Source organism: Prionailurus bengalensis, chromosome A1 (genome assembly GCF_016509475.1).
Source record: "Prionailurus bengalensis isolate Pbe53 chromosome A1, Fcat_Pben_1.1_paternal_pri, whole genome shotgun sequence".
NCBI lineage: Eukaryota > Metazoa > Chordata > Mammalia > Carnivora > Felidae > Prionailurus > Prionailurus bengalensis.
This window is the reverse complement of record NC_057343.1, coordinates 240421257-240440974: the sequence shown is the minus strand read 5'-3', so window position 1 is coordinate 240440974 and position 19718 is coordinate 240421257. Positions and strand designations below refer to the sequence as shown.

General features: G+C 53.0%; 1 protein-coding gene across 2 annotated transcripts in view; it reads left to right on the top strand.

Annotated features, from left to right (window-relative positions):
• Window positions 1–10474: 10474 nt before the first annotated feature.
• CEP72 (centrosomal protein 72) overlaps window positions 10475–19718 on the top strand; it is a 37474-nt gene continuing 28230 nt past the window's right edge. The window contains exons 1-3 of one of the 2 annotated variants that reach the window (XM_043601906.1): window positions 10475–10587; window positions 17064–17191; window positions 18095–18287. In XM_043601906.1, coding sequence (XP_043457841.1) covers window positions 10506–10587; window positions 17064–17191; window positions 18095–18287 — 403 coding nt within the window. In that variant the 5' untranslated portion in view covers window positions 10475–10505. The remainder of the gene's footprint in view (window positions 10588–17063; window positions 17192–18094; window positions 18288–19718) is intronic. The other variant, XM_043601916.1, reaches the window with a different exon arrangement.

Sequence of the window (19718 nt, the reverse complement as noted above, 5' to 3'; positions counted from 1 at the left end):
AGAAAGAAAGAAAGAGAAAGGAGGAAAGGAAGGAAGGAAGAAAGGAGGAAAGAAAGAAAGAAAGGAGGAAAGTAAGGAAGGAAGGAAGAAAGGAAGGAAGAAAGGAGGAAAGAAAGAAAGAAAGAAAGAAAGGAAGGAAGGAAGAGCAAGCAAACACTTGACAGCATCAAGTGCTGGTGAGGGTGCAGAGCACCTGGAAGTCTCTTCCGTTGAGGTGGGAATCGAAAGGTGACACAGGTCCTCTGGAGAAGTGGCAGCGTCTTTTAATGCTACAGATTCACTACCATGCAATTCAGTAATCCCATCCCCAGAGAAGTGAAAACTTACCTCACAGAAAAATCTGTGCACAACTATTTATACCGGCTTTATTCATGACCACCCAAAGCTGGAAACAACTGAATGTGTCTCAGCAGGTGAATGGATGAAGTGTGGGCACCTGCACAAGGGGATACTGCTCAGTAACAAAAGGAACTAGCTCTCCATGTGTAACAACTTGGATGAAGCCACGGACACCCTCTGGGCGAAAGAGGCCAGTCTAAAAAGGCTCATGTTTTGTGACATTTCACAAAAGGCAAAACTTTAGAGATGGGGAAACAGATGCGAGTTTCCAGGAGTTTGCGGTGGCAGAAGGGTTTGACTCCACCAGGGAAGCCCAAAGGAAGTTTCTGGCACGATGAAATTATTTTGTGTCCTGATCATTTCTTTTTATTAGAAAAAAGTAAGTTTTATGGTATGCATATAAATTAATTAACCAAATTAAAATGAAAAGGAAAGAGTATAAGTTTTAAAAGTTTCAGAAGTGTTGTCAATATTGGCAACTAACATCTCAGCCTGTCCTTTTGATTTGCATTTTGGATCCTGTTTCTAAGCTGTCGGTTTACGTTCTGGGTTCAGATTCTGAATTCCAAGTTCTGTGTTTAGAATCTTGACTCCAAACGCAGATTCCAAATTCTGTAGTTGACGTCTCCTCACCGTTTGGTTGTCTGAGGCTAATTCTGTAGCACAGAGCTCAACAAGCCATGACTCCTGGTGAAATCAAGCCCCCCACTTGTCTCTATGAATCCCCAAGGAAGACCAGGTTTTTTATATTTTAGGTAGTTAGGTAAGCATCTTTATAATATCTTCAATTTGCCTCTTGACCCATAGAGCTTAAAATATTTACCATCCAGCCCCCAAGGCAATGTTGGCTGACCACACGCGCGGATTCCCTGAGTTCTGAGGGCTTCGGGTCTGCCTGTGGCCCTTCTGTTAGCAGTGTGGGTCAGTTGGGCAGGGCGTAGGGTCCCTGGCCTAGATGCTCTTTCCTTGGTTATCTTAAATATGGCACTCCATTACCTGCTGGCAAAAAAAAGAGGACTCTCTGGTTTTCTTTCCTTGAAAAGTGACCTGGGATTTTTGTCTTCTGGCCATTTCTCTTCTTCTTCCAAGTCCGCCAGTTTTGGTAATAGATGCCTCAGAGCTGGTCACTCTGGCTTGTGTTTCCAGCACTTGATGTCCTCTTTCCACGCATGCCTTCCAGTGAGGTTTCTTCTTTGGGACAGTTTCCCGGACTCCCAGAGTTGCAGAGGCTCCCCCAGGGGTACGTGGACCTGCCTCTTCCCCGCCCCTCCCACATTTGCAGTCTCCGTGTGGACAGAGCATCGCTGTGGCTTCCCGTATCTGTGCTTCCGTGTCAGCTTCCCCAAAGTTGGGGACTATTTTAAATCCCTTCCTGAGGTCAGTCGCCTGGCTCCCAAAGGCTGACATTCCGCGCCCTCCCTTCTCAGCCGCTCTAGCCACGCTGCCCTTCCAAGGCTCCTACCGCTTGCTTCTTTCCAGCTCCTTTTGCGTCGTGGTTTTCACCAATCTTCTAGTTCGGTCTTATGATGTGCCGGCTGAATTTAATGACAAGCAACCTTCAGTGTGGGTTAGAAATCATCCCATGAGTCCATTCTAGTTTACTTCAAGAAGTAGAAGATGAACTGGTTGAATCCAATTAATACTACCAGTGGTAATAAATCAGCTATGAGTGTGTGAGCGACTAAATTGAGAGCCACTACAAATTGAAAGACACTTGCTTACATATTTCAATTATTTGCCTATTCTGTTTCTTTAGGGTTTGGCTCCGAATCTTTATTTACTCTTCTAATACCTACAGTCATTTCTATGCAAGTGTATTAAACTTACCAGTTGACTATTTAAATAGCTAATGTAGCAGGGGGTGCCTGGGTGGCTCAGTTGGTTGAACGTCCGACCCTTGATCTTGGCTCAGGTCATGATCCCAGGGTCTGAGATAGAGCCTCACTAGGGCTCTGCACGGACAGTGTGGAGCCTGCTTAGGATTCTCTCTCCCCCCCTCTCTCTCTCTCTGCCCTTTCCCCCTTGAATGAGTGTTCCCTCTCTCTCTCAAAAAAAATAAATATTTAAAAACAAATAACTGATGTGACATTTATTTAAGAACACTAAATTAAATACATCTTTGTGTACAACCTGCCATCGGTCTGGTATGCTGGGAGTCCACACAAACATGAAGAAGGACGAAGGCCACCGGATAGGTAAGTGGGGAGGTGGATTCAGTGGAGGTCAGCAGAAGAATAATTTCAGGTACGAAGTCGGGGGTAGAAAGGATGAGGACACATTCTCAGTTGGCACTTTGGTTTCGGGAGGTGCTGATGCCGGTCAGTGGGGGCCCGGTGGGTGAGTGCATCACCCTTGCACAGCTGGCCGAGGTGCCACCCACCTGACCCCAGTGCACCCGGATGAGCGCCTGGCTCTCCCGCGGTGCTCGGATGCTGTCCTGCACGGTCCCCCGTGTAAACAGCTAACCCTGCTGTGGTGTAGCCCTGTCTAAACCCTGCCTCCCGGATCGGGTCTACCCTGTGCGTATTCAAAACCACAACGTGCCCGGCACCTGTGTTCCTCTCCTGTTCCCGTCTCTTGTTTCCATGGCACGGCTCAGCTTGTGGCACACTGTAGCGTTTCCTGATGCCACGTTCCGGCCTCTGCTCAGTGGAGACAAAGCCCCACTGTGTGGCCAGCGCCTAGAACAGGCCCTCGTGAACACCTGTTGAATAGGTGAATGAAGGCTCCTTCCACAGAAGGAGCTGGCCTCGCCCACCCGTCCTCCGTGGGCACAAGCAACCACAGAGTAGAGCTGTCAGGAAGCAAGGGGAGCAGGGCTGGCGAACAGGCCGAAACCGCCAGGAGGGGCTCCAGGGCACAACTTTCTCGGAGGTCCTGTCCGCTCATTTCACGACTCAGTCACTTTCCCCCGCGGGCCGTGTCCTGCAGCACGAACCTCCTTAGTGTTCCAAGAAGACTGATGTGCTAGCATATCGAAAGCGTCTCAAACACCTGAGAGATGGGTGAGAATTCAGGTGGTGCCCGGGGGCCGGGCCGGGCCCCACGCATGGGCCAGGTGTCGCGGCCTCACAGGGACTTCAAAGGTTCGGGGAGAAAAGGGGCAACCGAGGCGCAAACAGGTGAGTCAGCCTCATTGTTCTGTGAAACTGAGACGTCAACTGGGTCCAAAGTAAAAATATTTATTTAATGAGCAAAAATGTGTGGCTAATTGGTTTTTAAAAGCATACTGCTTCCTGCTCCTTGAGACTGAAAAGGGACCTTTGAAAAAATATTTACAGGGACTGAGTTCTGAAAATGGTTTTTGGCAGTCAAATGAGTACAGAAAACAGTGTATAAGCCGCAGGAGACAACTCGGGCTTTTGCGGGCGTCCGGAGGAAAGTGGAGTAAGGTGGCCCCACATGACCCTCCCTGCCCTCCAGGGGTCTCCATGGGAGGCGGTCTCCATTAGTGGGGAAGAGCTCAGGGCAGGAGGCGGAGCTGGGTTTGGATCTGAGCAAGTTTCAGGGCTCCTTCCAGCCTCAGTTCGCTCCCCCGTAGAATGGGTGTGGGAGAGAGGATCTTCCGTCCCGTGGCGCCTTCATGGGATCCTCATGGCTACTGACCGAGACAACACGGGCAACCTGCCTGGCCCAACACGGGGGAATCGACCCCTGAGGGCCTGCTTCTCAGCCTCCTCTGAGGACGGCTCTGCCCTGTCCCGAGGTTGGTCCCATTGCCCAGTGTCCTGGAACACTTGTCAGGGGCGTGGTCTCCCCGCCCCGCCCGGGCTCTCCTGAGATGTGGGAGGAGGCAGACCCCGTGGAAATGTCTTCCTTCAACCCACCACACAACACAGACTGGACAAGAGCACCGCGGAGCAGTGTCCTCGAAAATAAAGACAACTGACCGTCTTGGGAGCTTACGTAAGGCATTTCACACCTGCAAAAATCAACTCTCTGCGTATGAAGGGGCTGATCATGGTAATTTCTGAGGTCATGTTGTATTTCGACTCCCGTGGCCGCTGTGAGCAATCACCACAGACTCATGGCTTAGAACAACACAAATCTACTCTCTCCTGCTGTGGGGCCTGATGTCTGAGGTCAAGTCACTGGTGGGGTTGTGCTCCCTCTGGAGGCTCCAGGGAGGGTTCTTCCTGCCTCTTCCAGCTGCTAGTGCCCCAGGCGTCCCTGGGCTCCCCCTGGCCGCGTCCCTGTGACCTCCGCCTCCCTCATCCCATGGGGACCAGAGTGTGTTTCTTGCGTCTTCTCTTCTTTTATGTGATTGCATTTAGGGCCCTCCAGAAAATCCAGGACAAACTCCTCCCAAGATCCTTAAGTTAATCTCATTGAGGTTCGAGAGATTTTACATGGATTTTGTTGGGGGGAGAGAAGAGTACTTGTAGTTTCACAAATGTTTTCCCGAAATAGCCTTTTCGGGTACCCACTATCAGCCAAACTATAAGCTCTTTGTAGACAAGACCTTCCGCTTTGGTTTTGTTCTGGGCAGTACCCACAGTGATAAGTGGAGGCTTGGTCCCTGTTCTGGGAGTCTCGTCACTGTTTGTCTTAACTGTTGGTGATTATGCACGAAGGGCAGGAGGCCTGGCTGTCGGAATTCTCGCTCACTTTGTAGCCGGGAAACCAGTCAATTGTTTCCGGTTTCTGCTTATACTTGGCCCCGTCTGCTCCATCATCTACACAAACCGCCTGGACTTGGCCAGGTTGGAACTGAGCTCAACCCCAGAGCAGAGGGAGGGCCGTGCCCACCCCAGGCGTCTCTTCCTCTCTGACTGAGCCTCAGGTACAGGAGAGCCCCTTCTTCCCCACTCTGCTGGCAACACCCACCTCCACGCCCCGTCCGCCCTTCTTCTGGGAGCCTGTCTCTCTCCCCCAGGCAGAAAGGGAGCCCCTCCACCTCTGCCTTGCAGAATGTCACGTCCTGGGGACATCCTTGACTGCACACTCACCACCCGGCGCAGCCCGTGCCACGCGTGGCTCGCCCACCACAGCAGGGGGGGATGTGTTTGGCTGTAGCAGGGTCACTGCACCCTGGGGTCTTCTCACAGCTAGATGGCTCGGGGTAGTTGGGACTGGCATTGGGTTGGAGCCCAGGCTGGGAACCTGTGCAATGCCAATTTTCCCCTCATTGTCCCCAAATAACTGCTGCAACCCCAGGCATCACAACCGTGTTCAAGACAAGGAGAGGGGGGGCGTGGCATGTGTCACCTACACTTATTCTTTTTTCCAGAAGATCAAAACTCTACCCCAAAATGCCATGGTAGCCTCCTGCTTACTTCTTGTCAGTCCGAAATGGAAATCGGCAAAATTGAAGAGGTAGGGAAGCGCCGGTTGCCTCAAAACCCTGCTAAGTTTTTAGCGGCAGCGAAATCTGTGGTTCGGAGAGCGGCTTGCCCGGCCACACAAACGCGTGGGCCTGCCCACGGCGCCTGCTGGTTCACAGGCCGGCTGGCCTGCCAGAGACGGTCCCTGCCCCCAGCTGTGTCGCGCGACAAGAACAGCATCTCGCAGACCGGTGTTCCCGCCCTCCGTGCTGCCCGCTTTACGGTGGACGTAACACACGAGCCTCAAGAGCGGGCAGCACCTGACCTTTCTCCTTGTGTTTGCCAAGCTCTGCCACGTGATGACTCTCAGCCCAACAGGGAATCCCGCCCCGTGGGGATCTGCGGGGATCGGTGCAGGCTGGGGGTGGCCAGCTCTCTGGAGACGTGAGGGCTGGCTGACCTAGGCTCGGGGGCAAAGGACCAGGGTGGGGGGCAGGGGCTCCGTGTGGCCACACTCTGCCTGGTCCAAAGGAACCCTGAGCCCTGTGCTCACTAGAGTCTCAGAGGTAGAGAGCGGGCTGCGGGTCCCCAGACCCAACGGAGGTGGGGTGACACCTGAGGTCCATCCCTCACTTGTCCTGCATCTCTCCCTTAGCAGCCGAGTAGGTAGTGGGAGGGAAGGCAGGGGGTGGGCGCAGAGGCAGCTCCCACTGGGAAGACCCTAAGTCCACAGCAAGAAGATGCAGGGTGGTTATGGGATGCAGTGTGCCCGCAGTGGAGCTGGCTGTCCCAGATGGTGGGCAAGGTCCCTGATCTCCGGGTAAGGGCCAAGGCTCAGAGGCCTGGGGAGCTTGCAGGCCTGTCCCCATGGTGCCACTGCTGCTTTGCCCCCATGCTGCTGTAGTGTGCAAACATAGGCCCAGTTGTCCCGTGTCCCCTTCCAGAAGGGGTTGGAAGCCCCCATCTTCCTGAGAAGTCTTTGGATTTTAGGTGTTGGCAACCACAGGACACCGGAGCCTCTGTTCCTCTCTCCCCCTCCGAAGCCCTGACCGGGACAGGGGTGGCTCGGGGACACAGGGCACCCAGCCCACGGACAGAGACTGCTGGATGGGGGGAGGCTCCCGGGCTCTGTAGGCAGGGTGTGGAGGCAGGGGTTTCCACTGGACATGGACAGGAACGGGTCACGCTCGGCCTCATGGGAGTTGAGCTGCGGCCAAGCGTCTGGACAGAGATGCGGTTGCCGGCAGCAAAGCTGAGCTCGCCCCGCATGAGGGGTTCTGCTTGTGTTTCATCCGGGGCTTGCATTGCGTCTGACACCTGAAGTCGGTAGAATGTTTGCCGGCGCTCCGAGGTGAGACAAAACCCCCGCCCACGCTTCCCAGGGTGGGTGCATTTTCCCGCTCCGAGGACCTCACTCCCCCAGGGGAGGCCCCCTGGAGCTGCAGGCCTCCCCGGCAGAGGCCTGGACTCTCACCTTCCCGGAAATGAGGGGCAGAGTCACGTGCCGTGAGCGCTTCCCAAAGACAAGTGGAGTCCACACAGCTGGACTTGCTCCCGGCCTGGAGCCGTGGCCACCCACGGCCCGTCCCCCCGCCTGCCTGGACAGCCTCCATAGCCTCCACCCTGCTGGCCACACGGCCCGGGGCCAGAGCAGAGGCAGCACCACCCGTTCCTCCGAGTTACGATTAGCCACGTACGAGGTTAGCATACTAACACGAGCCCCCCAAACTACCCTTGATAGTTGACCTTAAAACAGCCCAGAAGGGGCCTCACACCCCATGTCATTTTACTCCGAGGAGAGGGGTTAGTTGGCAAAATGATGCACGGACAATTCACAGGTAGCAGTGCTGCTCTTGCTGTTGGAAATACGGCGGGGGGTGGGCTCTTGGTTTGTGGGTGAGCACGAGCCAGCCCTCGTCAGATGCTTCTTCAGGAGGAGGAGCTGGCGGGAGGTGGGGAGGACCGTGCCCGCTGGGCCGCCTGCCCCTCCCTCCCTCCCAGCGTGGCCCTCAGGAGACACCGGTAGCCACATCAGACCACAGGCACGTTCCATGAAGTCTCTGGATGAGGTGTGTTTGCAGGGCACCCTCTTTGTCTGGGTGGGGGGTGTCTCCAGCCTGGCCAAGGGTGGGTTCCATCACCCGGCTGGGGAAGGCCGTGTGTGTGAGGATATGTGACTGTGAGCACGCAGGTGCACACGCGTGAGTCTAGTGGGCTCACTGGAGACTGGCGAGGTGGGCTCATCCTCGCCGCACAAGAGCCCCTGTGTTTGCCGGACCTGGCACAAAACCGGCACAAAAGCACAGGTGTGGAGCCTGTGCCCTAAAACTGCACGCAGGTGGTCACTCTGTTTCCTTGCCAGTGAAACAACACGACGCTGGCTTACACCACAGGATGGAGAGGGGACGCCTCATAGTAGGTAACAGAGCACTTCAGAGGCACACAGCGAGCACCCCTCAGCCACTCGGGTTCCCAGGGATGGGTAAGCTCCCCTGTCTTGAGGAAAGTGGGAAATCACGCCACATCGCAGGTCTCTTCCCACCCCCACCCCTTCCCTGGCAAGAACCGTGGTTTAGGAAAAGTCCAGACATCCCAGGGCACCTCTCCAGCTGCCCAGCACAGTGGACATGGGCACATCCTCAGATTGGTCTGCCTGCTTCTCTGGCCTCATCTCTAGGGATGAACTGACCCCAAAGTTGCTGCCTACGGTTTGGGGATTGAGGCTGAGAGGCCCAGAAGCCTCCTTGGAATGTTCTAGAAAGCTGTGGAGGGCTGCAAGCAATGGAGAGCTCGGTGCACGGGGGGGCCCTCCACCCCTGTGTCCAGTGCCTGGCCACCCGGGCTCCCCCCAAATTTCTCCATGCAGCCCCCTTGCACTGGCCACGAACACGCTTTCTGGGTTTTAGTCTCCCTGCGTGGTTGGAACCTCGTGAGGAGCTGGATAAAGGCATCCCCAGAGTTGAAAGGCAGTTTCCTTGGGTCTCTGGACAGGCAGGTGCTGAGCTGGGACAGGGCTGTGTTCCCTCAGTGGTTTCCACACACCTGTTGGAGACTATTCCGTGAAACCCAGTTCAATGCAGTCAGGTGTGCCAGGACTCAGCACAGGATGCCATGGAGTTTCCTGCTGTCTCCCTGGGGGGTGAGTGGGGGCTATGTGGGCCAGGGCTTAGGCAGTCCCTGCCTCCCCTTCTAGATCCTTCCTGCTGTATGGTTTCATGGTGCCAGCTCCAGGCTCCAACACTCCTGGCTCCATCCAAAGAGCCCCAAGAGGAACTTTGAAACAATACTCCACCAGACTTGTCAATGTAAGGAAACGGAAACAGGTGGAAGGTCCAGCAATGGAAGGTGGGTCAGACGAACCTGGGTTTGGTTTATGATCCGATGGTCCATTACAATGGATGTTTAGGGGCAGCGGGCGGCTAGGTGGGTTAAGCGTCGACTTCAGCTCAGGTCACGATCTCACGGTTCGTGATTTCAAGCCCCACGTCGGGCTTGCTGCTGTCCGCACAGAGGCCGCTTCGGATCCTCTGTCCCCCTCTGTCTCTCTGCCCCTCCCCTGCTCACGCTCTCTTTCTCTCAAAAATGAATAAACATTAAAAAAAATTTTTAATGGAAGTTTAATAAATGACGTTGAAGAATATTTAGTGACATAAAGAGTTCTTACAAAGTAAAAAATACACATGCATATAATACGAGAACAGTCAGCATAGTCTCGTTTTTGTAAAATATACACAGGCTTGGAAAACACACTTGAAGGACACAGGTGGAAACGTTAACGGGGCTTTTCTCTGTGTGCTGGAATACTTAATCTTTGTTCTCCTGTATTTTGCATTTTTCCTCCAATGAATATGCGATACTTCAGGAAGCAGAAAACACGATTTTCCAAGCTTTCTTGATGCGTCCCTGACGGCAGAAACACTGCCTCTGTGGTGCTGTCCTGCAGGGTGTGCGCAGAGGTCCACTGTCCAGCCTCAGGACCCGCGAGCGGAGGAAGCAGTGGGTGTGTGGAGTGTGGGCCGCCCCGACCAGCCACTTCCCTCGGGCGGCGCCAGCTGAAGCCTTTTGTTGGCCTTTCTTCGCTTCTGAAGCAGGACGTGGGTTCGCTGTTTGTCAGTGTCTTGCCTGCACAAAGTCCCCCTCAGCGGACCTGGTGCGGCGACCACACCCTGGCCCTGGGATGTGCCCAAAGCCGTAGAGAGGGGAGCGCGGGCAGTACCTGGAACGGGACCCGTGTCAGAGTCCCAGGACAAGCCCGAAGTATTACCGAGTGTTCGCCAGTCTCAGTAAATGACTCGGCCGCACAAGGGCCCAGTGCGCGAGGTTGGAAGCTCTGCTCTGCTTAGCAGAGATGCGGTAGCCTGTGCCCCACCACCCTGTGTGCACCCCCCTACACCACCACGCCCCGGGCAGTGACATGCCACGTGACCTTGCCAAGGAGCCGGTCACATCTGGGGCGAGGGGCAGCAGAGGTGGTCCCATATACCAGGAGATGGAGGAGGAGAGGGCGACGCCACGGTTCTGGCTGGTTGGGGCAGATGCGGCCGAGTCTTCCCTAAACCCTGCAGATCTCAAGTGCTCCTCCTGACGCTCAAAGGCCCTAGAGGGACTGACAGGCCACGAACCTCCAGGTCAGAGGGAGAGCCACAAGCTCGGACCCCAGACGCCACCGGCCGCCTCCGAGTGACCCTACGTGCGGGGTCTCCCGGTGGGTTAGGCTCCCCACGGCCTGGTAGGCTTTCCTGGGGAGGGCACTGCTCTCAGCGAGGGCAGAGCAGGGGAGCTCAGAGACGGAGGACCGAACCACCTCGCCCCGCCCCTCGCCCCGCCCCTCGCCCCGCCCCTCGCCGCTCCGCGGCGGCCCCACTGCGCAGGCGCGGACACAGGTGCGTGCCGTTTGAAAGTATGGCGCCTGCGGGCCCGTGGCTGGTGCTGTGTGAAGAGAAGATCCGGGAGAAGAGCGGCCTGGCGCCTCACCGCGACCTGTGTGCGTGGCGGTGACGGCGGGCAGGCTGGGGGCGCGAGCTTCCCGCCGCGGGGTCGGCGGACGGGGCCCGGCCAGAGACGCGGCACCCGGACCGCGTCTTCCTGAACCGTCGAAGGCGGGTGTGAGGTGGTGGGGAAAATGGGGTGGGAGCGAGGGGACCCGAGTGGGGGTGGGAGGCCCGAGTGGGGCGCGGGGCCCGAGTGGAGGTGGGGCCCCGAGTGGGGCGGGGGACCCCACGGGGGTCGGGGGGGCCGAGTGGGGCGCGGGGCCCGAGTGGGGTGGGGCCCGGAGTGGGACGGGGGACCCCACGGGGGTCGGGGAGGCCGAGTGGGGCGCGGAGCCCGAGTGGGGTGGGGCCCGGAGTGGGACGGGGGACCCCACTGGGGTCGGGGGGGCCGAGTGGGGCGCGGGGCCCGAGTGGGGCGGGGGACCCCAGTGGGGTTGGGAGGGGGCCGAGTGGGGCGCGGGACCCGAGTGGAGGTGGGGCCCGGAGTGGGACGGGGGACCCCAGTGGGGTCGAGGGGGGCCTAGTGGGGCGCGGGGCCCGAGTGGAGGTGGGGGGCCCCAGTGGGGTCGGGGGGGGCCTAGTGGGGCGCGGGGCCCGAGTGGAGGTGGGCCCCGAGTGGGGCGGGGGACCCCAGTGGGGTTGGGAGGGGGCCGAGTGGGGCGCGGGACCCGAGTGGAGGTGGGGCCCCGAGTGGGGCGGGGGACCCCAGTGGGGTCGAGGGGGGGCCTAGTGGGGCGCGGGGCCCGAGTGGAGGTGGGACCCCGAGTGGGGCGGGGGACCCCACTGGGGTCGGGGGGGCCGAGTGGGGCGGGGGACCCCAGTGGGGTTGGGAGGGGGCCGAGTGGGGCGCGGACCCGAGTGGAGGTGGGGCCTCGAGTGGGGCGGGGGACCCCAGTGGGGTCGAGGGGGGCCTAGTGGGGCGCGGGGCCCGAGTTGAGGTGGGAAGTCCCAGTGGGGTCGGGGGGGCCGAGTGGGGCGCGGGGCCCGAGTGGGGTGGGGCCCGGAGTGGGACGGGGGACCCCACTGGGATCGGGGGGTCCGAGTGGGGCGCGGGGCCCGAGTGGGGCGGGGGACCCCAGTGGGGTTGGGAGGGGGCCGAGTGGGGCGCGGGACCCGAGTGGAGGTGGGGCCCCGAGTGGGGCGGGGGACCCCAGTGGGGTCGGGGGGGGGGGCCGAGTGGGGCGCGGGGCCCGAGTGGGGCGGAGGACCCCAGTGGGGTCGGGGGGGGACCCAGTGGGGCGGGGGACCCCAGTGGGGTCGGGAGGGGCCCGAGTGGGGTGGGGTGCCCCAGTGGGATTGGGAGGCCAAGTGGGGCGCGGGACCCGAGTGGAGGTGGGGCCTCGAGTGGGGCGGGGGACCCCAGTGGGGTCGGGGGGGTGGCCGAGTGGAGCACGGGGCCGAGTGGAGCGCGGGGCCCGAGTGGGGTGGGGGGGCATTCTTTCACCCATAAATAAGGCGGTTCCAGGTTGGCTTTTAATAAAACCTTGAACCTGCGGTCTTCATTCCTGGGAAGACGTGCCCTGCGCCCCTGTTGCACAATTGTCCCCTGAGTTCTGGTCTCCCATCTCTCTGTGCTGCGGAGTTTTGTGTGTATATTCATGGGGGACATGGGTCGCTGGTTTTCTTTTTGTCCTGTTTTTCTCTGGTTTTGGCATCAAGGTAAAGCTGAGCACCTGAAATACGTTGGGAAGTGTTGCTTCCTCATGTGCATTCTAGAAGAGGTTGTGTAGATTTGGTGCTCTCTGAAACCATATATGCCTTGAAGTTGTTTTTTTTGTTTGTTTGTTTCTTTCTTTCTGAGCGGGGGAGGGAGAGGGACAGAGGATCGGAAGCAGGCTCTGCACTGACAGCAGTGTGCCCCATAGGGGCTGGAGCTCACAAACCCCCAGCTCATTATCTGAGCCGCCCAGGCGCCCCTATATTTGAAGCTTTTAAATTATACATTCAGTTTCTCTGTCTGTTGTAAAACTATCCTTATTATCAGTTTCTTCTTGGGTGAGTTATGGTTGGGATTTGTAAAATTGATTGTTTTCTAGAAGTTGTTGAACTTAAGTGTGTAGAGTTTTTTACTCCCTTACCAGCCTCTTAAATGTTTTTGGGGTCTGTGGTGGTAACCCTTCTTCCATTCTTGATATTGGTCATTTCTGTCTTCGATTTTAGACTTGGTAAAGGTTTATCGATTGTATTAACCTTTTCAGTGAGTCAGCTTTTGGTTTGGTGGGTTTTTTCTCCATTGTTTCCTAGTTTCAAATTTTATTGATTCTGTTCTTTATTATTTCCTTTTGTCTGCTCACTTTGCATTTAGTTTTCTCTTGTAGATTCTTGAGGTGAGAGTTTAGATTACTGATTTTATACTTTATAATTTAGTGACATAAGTTTTCCTCTAAGCACAGCTTTAGCTGCATTCACAAATTTTGTTATATGTTCATTTTCATTAAGTACAGTGCATTTTTAGGTTTTCCTGGAGACGACTTCTCTTTGACCTGTGGATTGCTTGGGGGTGTGTTTTCTCATTGTGTGTTTGGAGATTTTCCTTTTTTCCCCTTCTTTTATTGATTCTAGTGTGATTCCATTATGGTCAGAGTACATACTCTATGATTTTAATTCTTTTAAATTTGTTGAGGTTTGTTTTGGGTCCAGGATCTGGTTTATATTGGTGAATGTTCCAAGTGCACCTGAAAAGAAAGTTGTTGGGTGGAGTATTATGTGAATATCAATTAGACCCTGTTGGCTGATGATGAGGTTTAGTTCTTCTGTATCTTTGTTGATTTTCTGTCTAGTGATTGTATTAGTTACTGGGAGGGAAGTGTTGAAGTCCATAACCATAATTGTTGATTTCTCTGTTTCCCTTCATATGTTTTGACACTGTGCCTACATATTTAGGGTTTGAAGTGACCCTTGTAACATATGTGCTGTTGCTCTTTGTCCCTGATGATTTTCTTTGTTGAGGCATGTAGTGTAGCCACTGCAGCTTACTTTTGATTAGTGTTTTCAGGGCATATCTTTCCCCTCTATTTACTGTGTAATCTTTAAACTTATCTGTATCATTATTGAGGTTCTTATAGGCAGTTTATAGTTGGTTCATTTTTATTTACTCTGCCAATCTCTTTTTTCTAGTGTATTTAGACCATTTACATTTAATGGAATTGTTAATATAGGATAGTTGGAAGTATGCCATTTTATTATTTTCTGTTCTTTCCCTGTTCCTGCCTTCTGCCATTTGAGTATTTTTTTAGTGTTCCATTTTGACTTCTCTATTATATTTTTGAGCATATCGCTTTGTATACCTATTTTTAGTGGTTGCTCTATAAGTTACAATGTATTATGTAATTTAACACAGTCTCCTTGTGTGGACATTTTACCCCTTCCAGTGAAATGTAGAAACCTTACCCAATGTGTCCTTTGGTTTTATTATCCTTTATAATTTAGTGATCTTAAATATTTTCTTTGCATACCTTGAAAACCACATTAATCACTTTTTTCTTTTACAGTCATCCAAAATTGTAAATAACTCAGGAGGAAACATTTTTACTTACATGCTTACCTGTTTCATTATTCCTTCATTTCTGATGACCTAGGTTTTCTTCTTTTATCCTTCCTATTTATTTGAAGAGTTTTCTGTAGCAGTTGCCTTAGGGCAGGTGTACTCATGACAGATTCTCTCTGTGTTTCTTCATTTGAAAATATCTTTATTTCACTTCAGTACCTAAGATTGTTTTTGCTGGGTACAGGTTTCATGGTTGAAAGTTCTTTTCTTTCAGCACATGGAAAATGTGGCTCTCCTTCCTTCGGGCCTCCTTGGTTCTGAAGGATAATCACCTGCCTTGTGAGTTGTTTTTTCTCTATGGGTAATGCCTTTTCTTTCTGGCTGTTTTCAAGATGCTTTCATTGTTTTAATTTTTTTTTAATGTTTGTTTATTTTTGAGAGAGACTGAGCGTGAGCAGGGGAGGGGCAGAGAGAGAGGGAGACACAGCTGTCAGCACAGAGCCTGATGTGGGGCTTGAACTCACAAACCACGAGATCATGACCTGAGCTGAAGTTGGACGCTTAACCAACTGAGCCACTCAGATGCCCCTCTTCCACTGTTTTTAGATTGTAGAAGTTTATTTCTGATGTATCTGGGCATGGCTTTTTTTTTTTTTTTTTTGTCTTTATTCTGTTTGGGGTTTTCTCAGCTTCTTGAATATATAGCTTTATGTCTTTTGCCAAATTTGGTAAGTTTTCAGCCATTATTTCTGTAATTGCTAAACATTTTTCTTCTTAGTCATACTATCATTCTCTTCCTGGAAGTCTAATTGGGACTGCATGGGGACTCATGACAGGAATGTTAGGTTTCTTTTTCCATGGGCCCCTGAGGCTCTGTTCATTCATTCTTTCTTTCTCTTCTTTTTTAAGTCTCTTTTCTCTCTGCTGGTCAGATAGGACAATTTTGACCAGTCTATCTTTGCATTCACTCTTTGAATATTTTCTTCTGTTATCTCCATGCTGTTACTGAGCTGCTTCTGTGTGGTACTTTTGTTTTGGTTATTGTATTTTATGTTTCTGAAATTCCTATTTTTTTCTTCTTTATATCTTATGGGGTTTTTTTTTGCCAAGACTTCCTATCTTATCGTTTGTTTCAAGAGTGTTCATAATTGTTCATTAAAGTATTGCTTTAAAATTCTTGTTAAATAATTCTGTCCTGTCAGTGTTGGTGTTGATTGTTTTTCTATTTAAATTGAGATTTTTTTCAGGTTTTGGTCATTTTTTTCTTGTGTCATGGACATTTTAGGTTTTGGGTATTGGGGCTGATTTCAGGAGTCCTTCCTCCACCGCTGCCCCTTCCTGGTCCTTCTACCGTGGGCAGCAGGCTTATCCTTACTTTTCAGTCAGTGTCCATGGTGTCTGTGTGTCACCAGCTTCTTTGGCACTCATATTGGGACATATGGGAGACAAAAAGGACCCCAGACCAGCACAGGGCCCTCACTGCTGGACTGTTTTCTTGAGGTCCCTAAACAGTTGGCCTTCTGTTCCCCACCCTCCAGATTTGTCTGGTGCTTGTTTCATATATTGTTTTCCAGGCACTTAGGTGTAGTACCTGAGTAGGAGTAGGGTGAAATGGGTCTACTCTGTCTTGTCTGGAAATGGAAGCCCACAAATCAATTTTAAATTTAATTAAGATGTGTTTTTTTTTTTTTTTTTTTTTTTTTAATTTTTTTTTTCAACGTTTATTTATTTTTTGGGACAGAGAGAGACAGAGCATGAACGGGGGAGGGGCAGAGAGAGAGGGAGACACAGAATCGGAAACAGGCTCCAGGCTCTGAGCCATCAGCCCAGAGCCCGACGCGGGGCTCGAACTCACGGACCGCGAGATCGTGACCTGGCTGAAGTCGGACGCTTAACCGACTGCGCCACCCAGGCGCCCCTAAGATGTGTTTTAAAACATAATTCTTCCTGGGAAAGTACTGGTGTGCTCAGACCCAAACTGTCTTTTTTTTTTTTTTTTCTTAACGTTTTATTTATTTTTGAGACAGAGAGAGACAGAGCATGAACGGGGGCGGGGCAGAGAGAGAGGGAGACACAGAATCGGAAGCAGGCTCCAGGCTCTGAGCCATCAGCCCAGAGCCCGACGCGGGGCTCGAACTCACGGACCGCGAGATCGTGACCTGAGCTGAAGTCGGACGCTTAACCGACTGCGCCACCCAGGCGCCCCGCAAACTGTCTTTTTGATCACAGAAACTTATTTTTGTAGCAACGTTCATTTAATGGCTGCCATTCATTTAATGGCACGCAGAGGCATATGGTGCACAGAGCACACACTGTGCCCTTGCATGTAACTGGCAGGGAGTTGTCACGTTAGCTCACCATTGGTTTTTGAATTGTGATCCCTGCATGGGGGCTCCACAGGTGACAGAGTGAAGCAGCCACGAGTCAAAGTGGGGGCCCAGTTAGGAAGATATTCCTGGTGGGAGAGTGTCTGAGGGGAGAAGCAGGGGTGTGGGGAGCAGGGCATGCGTGGGCATGGAGGCATTTTGGAGATAAACGTGAGCTGGAAGCTTGCATGCATTTCTCCTGTAGTATCAGTACTCAGACTTGGAGTGACATTGTTCTTGTGACTTTTCAGATTCTGAGGTTGCTGTAGCTCATTCTTTTTTTTTTTTAATGTTTTTTTTTTTTTTTTTTGATGTTTATTTATTTTTGAGAGACAGACACAGACAGACAGACACAGAATCCGAAGCAGGCTCCAGGCTCTGGCCTGTCAGCACGGAGCCTGACTCGGGGCTCGAACTCACGGACCATGAGATCATGACCTGAGCTGAAGTCGGCCGCTTAACCGGCTGAGCCACCCAGGCGCCCCTGCTGTAGCTCATTCTTATTACAGTAATATATTTTCACTGAAAAGGAAGGTGAAAATCTCATGATTTTTCTTTTTTTTTTTTTTTTTTAAATTTTTTTTTCAACGTTTATTTATGATTTTTCTATTCTTAGCTGAACTTCGGTCATTATCTATTCCTGGAACTTACCAAGAAAAGATTACTCACCTAGGAAATTCTTTGATGAACTTAACTGGCCTAAAATCTTTAGACCTCTCACGCAACTCCTTGGTGAGTCTAGAGGTAAGTTTTAGGTTTTTTTTCTTGAAAGAAATTTTATTGCTGTCAGTAGCAGTGGAAAGTACATTTATAGTAACAATGCAGTATGTTTTATAACTTTGCTTATAATGTATGTAGACCATACGCTTAACAACGGTTGCAATATTGCGTTGTTTTTCTTGTGTTCGTTATGAGCTGTAGATTTCATACACATCTCATTACACCTTTAAACTACTTTGACAACTGAAACTCATATCTCTGATGAAGACAGCTGTATCTTTAGAGGCAAGAAAATAAGGCCGAAAGACTAGTGTTTGTGGGCTGGTCACTGTCCATCCCTGTCTGTGTTTTTTTTCCATCCACATTCTGCACTTCACATCTGGCCTCAGACCCTTAAGTGGCAGTGCCGTGTGTACAGGGCATCCTGGGAAGCCCTTGGTCCTGGTGAGGGAGTGAGAAATCACCCAGGTGGTGGCAGGGGGGGGGATTGTGTAAACACTGCCCACGACTTCCTGGAGAGGAGGCTTCTGCCTCACGTTATAGAGAGCGCTTGGAGCCTGGTCGGCGTCACCCGGGAGTTTCAGTCCAGGGCACACCCAGGGCTAGCCCCTTGTTCAACCTCCCCGGGCTGTTTTCTAATCTGTAGAATTGGACCAGTAACAGTTCTTAGTGTGTGGGGTTGTGTGCGGATTGAATGAAGTTGTGAGAACTCCGCAGATACGGGCCGTCCTCCGCGGTCTGCGCTGCTGCAGACGTGGCATCCCGAACCTGCACGGCACGGAGCGCCTTCCGTCTTTGTGCTCCTGGCAGTGGCATGTGGTCGCTCGCGGGTGCCTCTGTTAGGTTGGTGTTGGTTCGTATTGATGGCCCGTCTCGCTGTTTATTTTTCAAAGCATAAACTAATGCTGCATTCTGCCCCGTTGGCAGGGCATTCAGTACCTGACTGCGCTGGAAAGCCTCAGTCTCTACTACAACTGCATCTCCTCGTTAGCCGAAGTGCTTCAGCTCCATGCCTTGACGGAGCTTACAGACGTGGACTTCCGGCTGAACCCTGTGGTGAAGAACGAGTCTGATTACCGCCTTTTTGTCGTGCACATGCTCCCGAAGCTCAGGCAGCTGGGTAGGCACCACAGCTGTGCTCACACCCTTGCTCGTGGGAGCCCTAATAGGTGTTCTGTGCTCTCAGAAGTTGACTTTCTACTCCCCTGGTGGAGTCCCTGTGTCTCCCAGCGTGAGTCTTGTGGGAGCGCTGCCTGGGGGGATGGCCAGGAACTCTGGCCACAGACACCTGCCGGGGGGGCCATGAGCAGAGGTGTGGGCCAGGCTGCTCTGTCCCTTTCTGGCCCTCCACTTTCTAGGTGATTGGCTTGGACGTGTTCTCTGAACATCCGGTGCCATTTCTGTGCGTAACTCCCTGAGCTTCATCTCAGGCTTAGCCAGGCGGTTGGATTTTACCTTGTTTCACATCTGCCTAGAAGGTTGTAGGAAGAGAGGTTCATGTGCCCTCCCCGCCCCCAGGTGATAGCGATGGGAGAGTGTGAGGTCCTGTTGGCAGGTGTAGCTACCCACTGGCTTAGTAGCCCATGTCCCTAAAAGAAACAGATCTTTGTGTCAGGCTTGCAGGCACAGCTCCCAGGGTGCCCAGTGGCCGTACCAGCTGGGAGGTTCATGCTTGGGGAAGCCATCCATAGCGGCACCTTCCCACCCACCTGCCCGGCTACCAGGAGTTGTCTTTGCCATGAGCGTTCTCACCGGTGGCACTGCTGATGCTCCCCGTGTTGCACCTCCAGTGAGAGATCTGGAGTGTGAGCACCAGGGCACGCGGAGCATGAAGAAGGAGAAGGAGCCTTGTGTGCTCAATCCTCCTCCTCCATGAAGGGAGCTAAGTGCTGGGTATTGGGGGTGTGGGAATGTCTGCTTGAAGGGCAGTGTTGTTCGGTGTCCCCAGTGATGACAGTGCATCCTCAATCCTGAGGGCCAGTGCACTGCTTGGTGAGGCTGAGGGGCGGTTGGGGTGTGCCTCCATTAAATGCTCTTTGGGAGGCAGCTTTGGAATTTAACCATTTGTGACGTTAGTTCTGTGGTAGGATGTGTGAAAAGTTGCACAGCATTGACTTTTAGTATTGGGAACCATCTGACTCTCAGGTTTTCTGGGGGAAGACCCAGCAGGAACAAGTGAGCAGAGGCCTTCTGGGGCTCAGGGCTCATGTGTGGGGACAGTTGAAACTCCGGATCTGAGGATGCACACCCTAGGCCCAGACACACAGCCACCACATTCACTCTTCAGCATGTTCAGGATTCTCATCCATGGAGACATCTCAGGTGTGCTCAGTGTGGTTCCAGAACCTCATCCAGCACCGAGAACATGCATAGAAAGGAGGTAGACGTGCCGAGAAAGACGTGCCTGTGTGTCAACTTGCATGTGTATTTCTTTTCCCACGGGCAGCAGCCGGCCTCCACAGTAGTGTCTGAGGAGTAGCTTTGCGGGAGGAGGCCGACCCTCTTGAATCGGTATTTGTCATCTGGGAAACCAAGTGTAGCCACCAGAGCC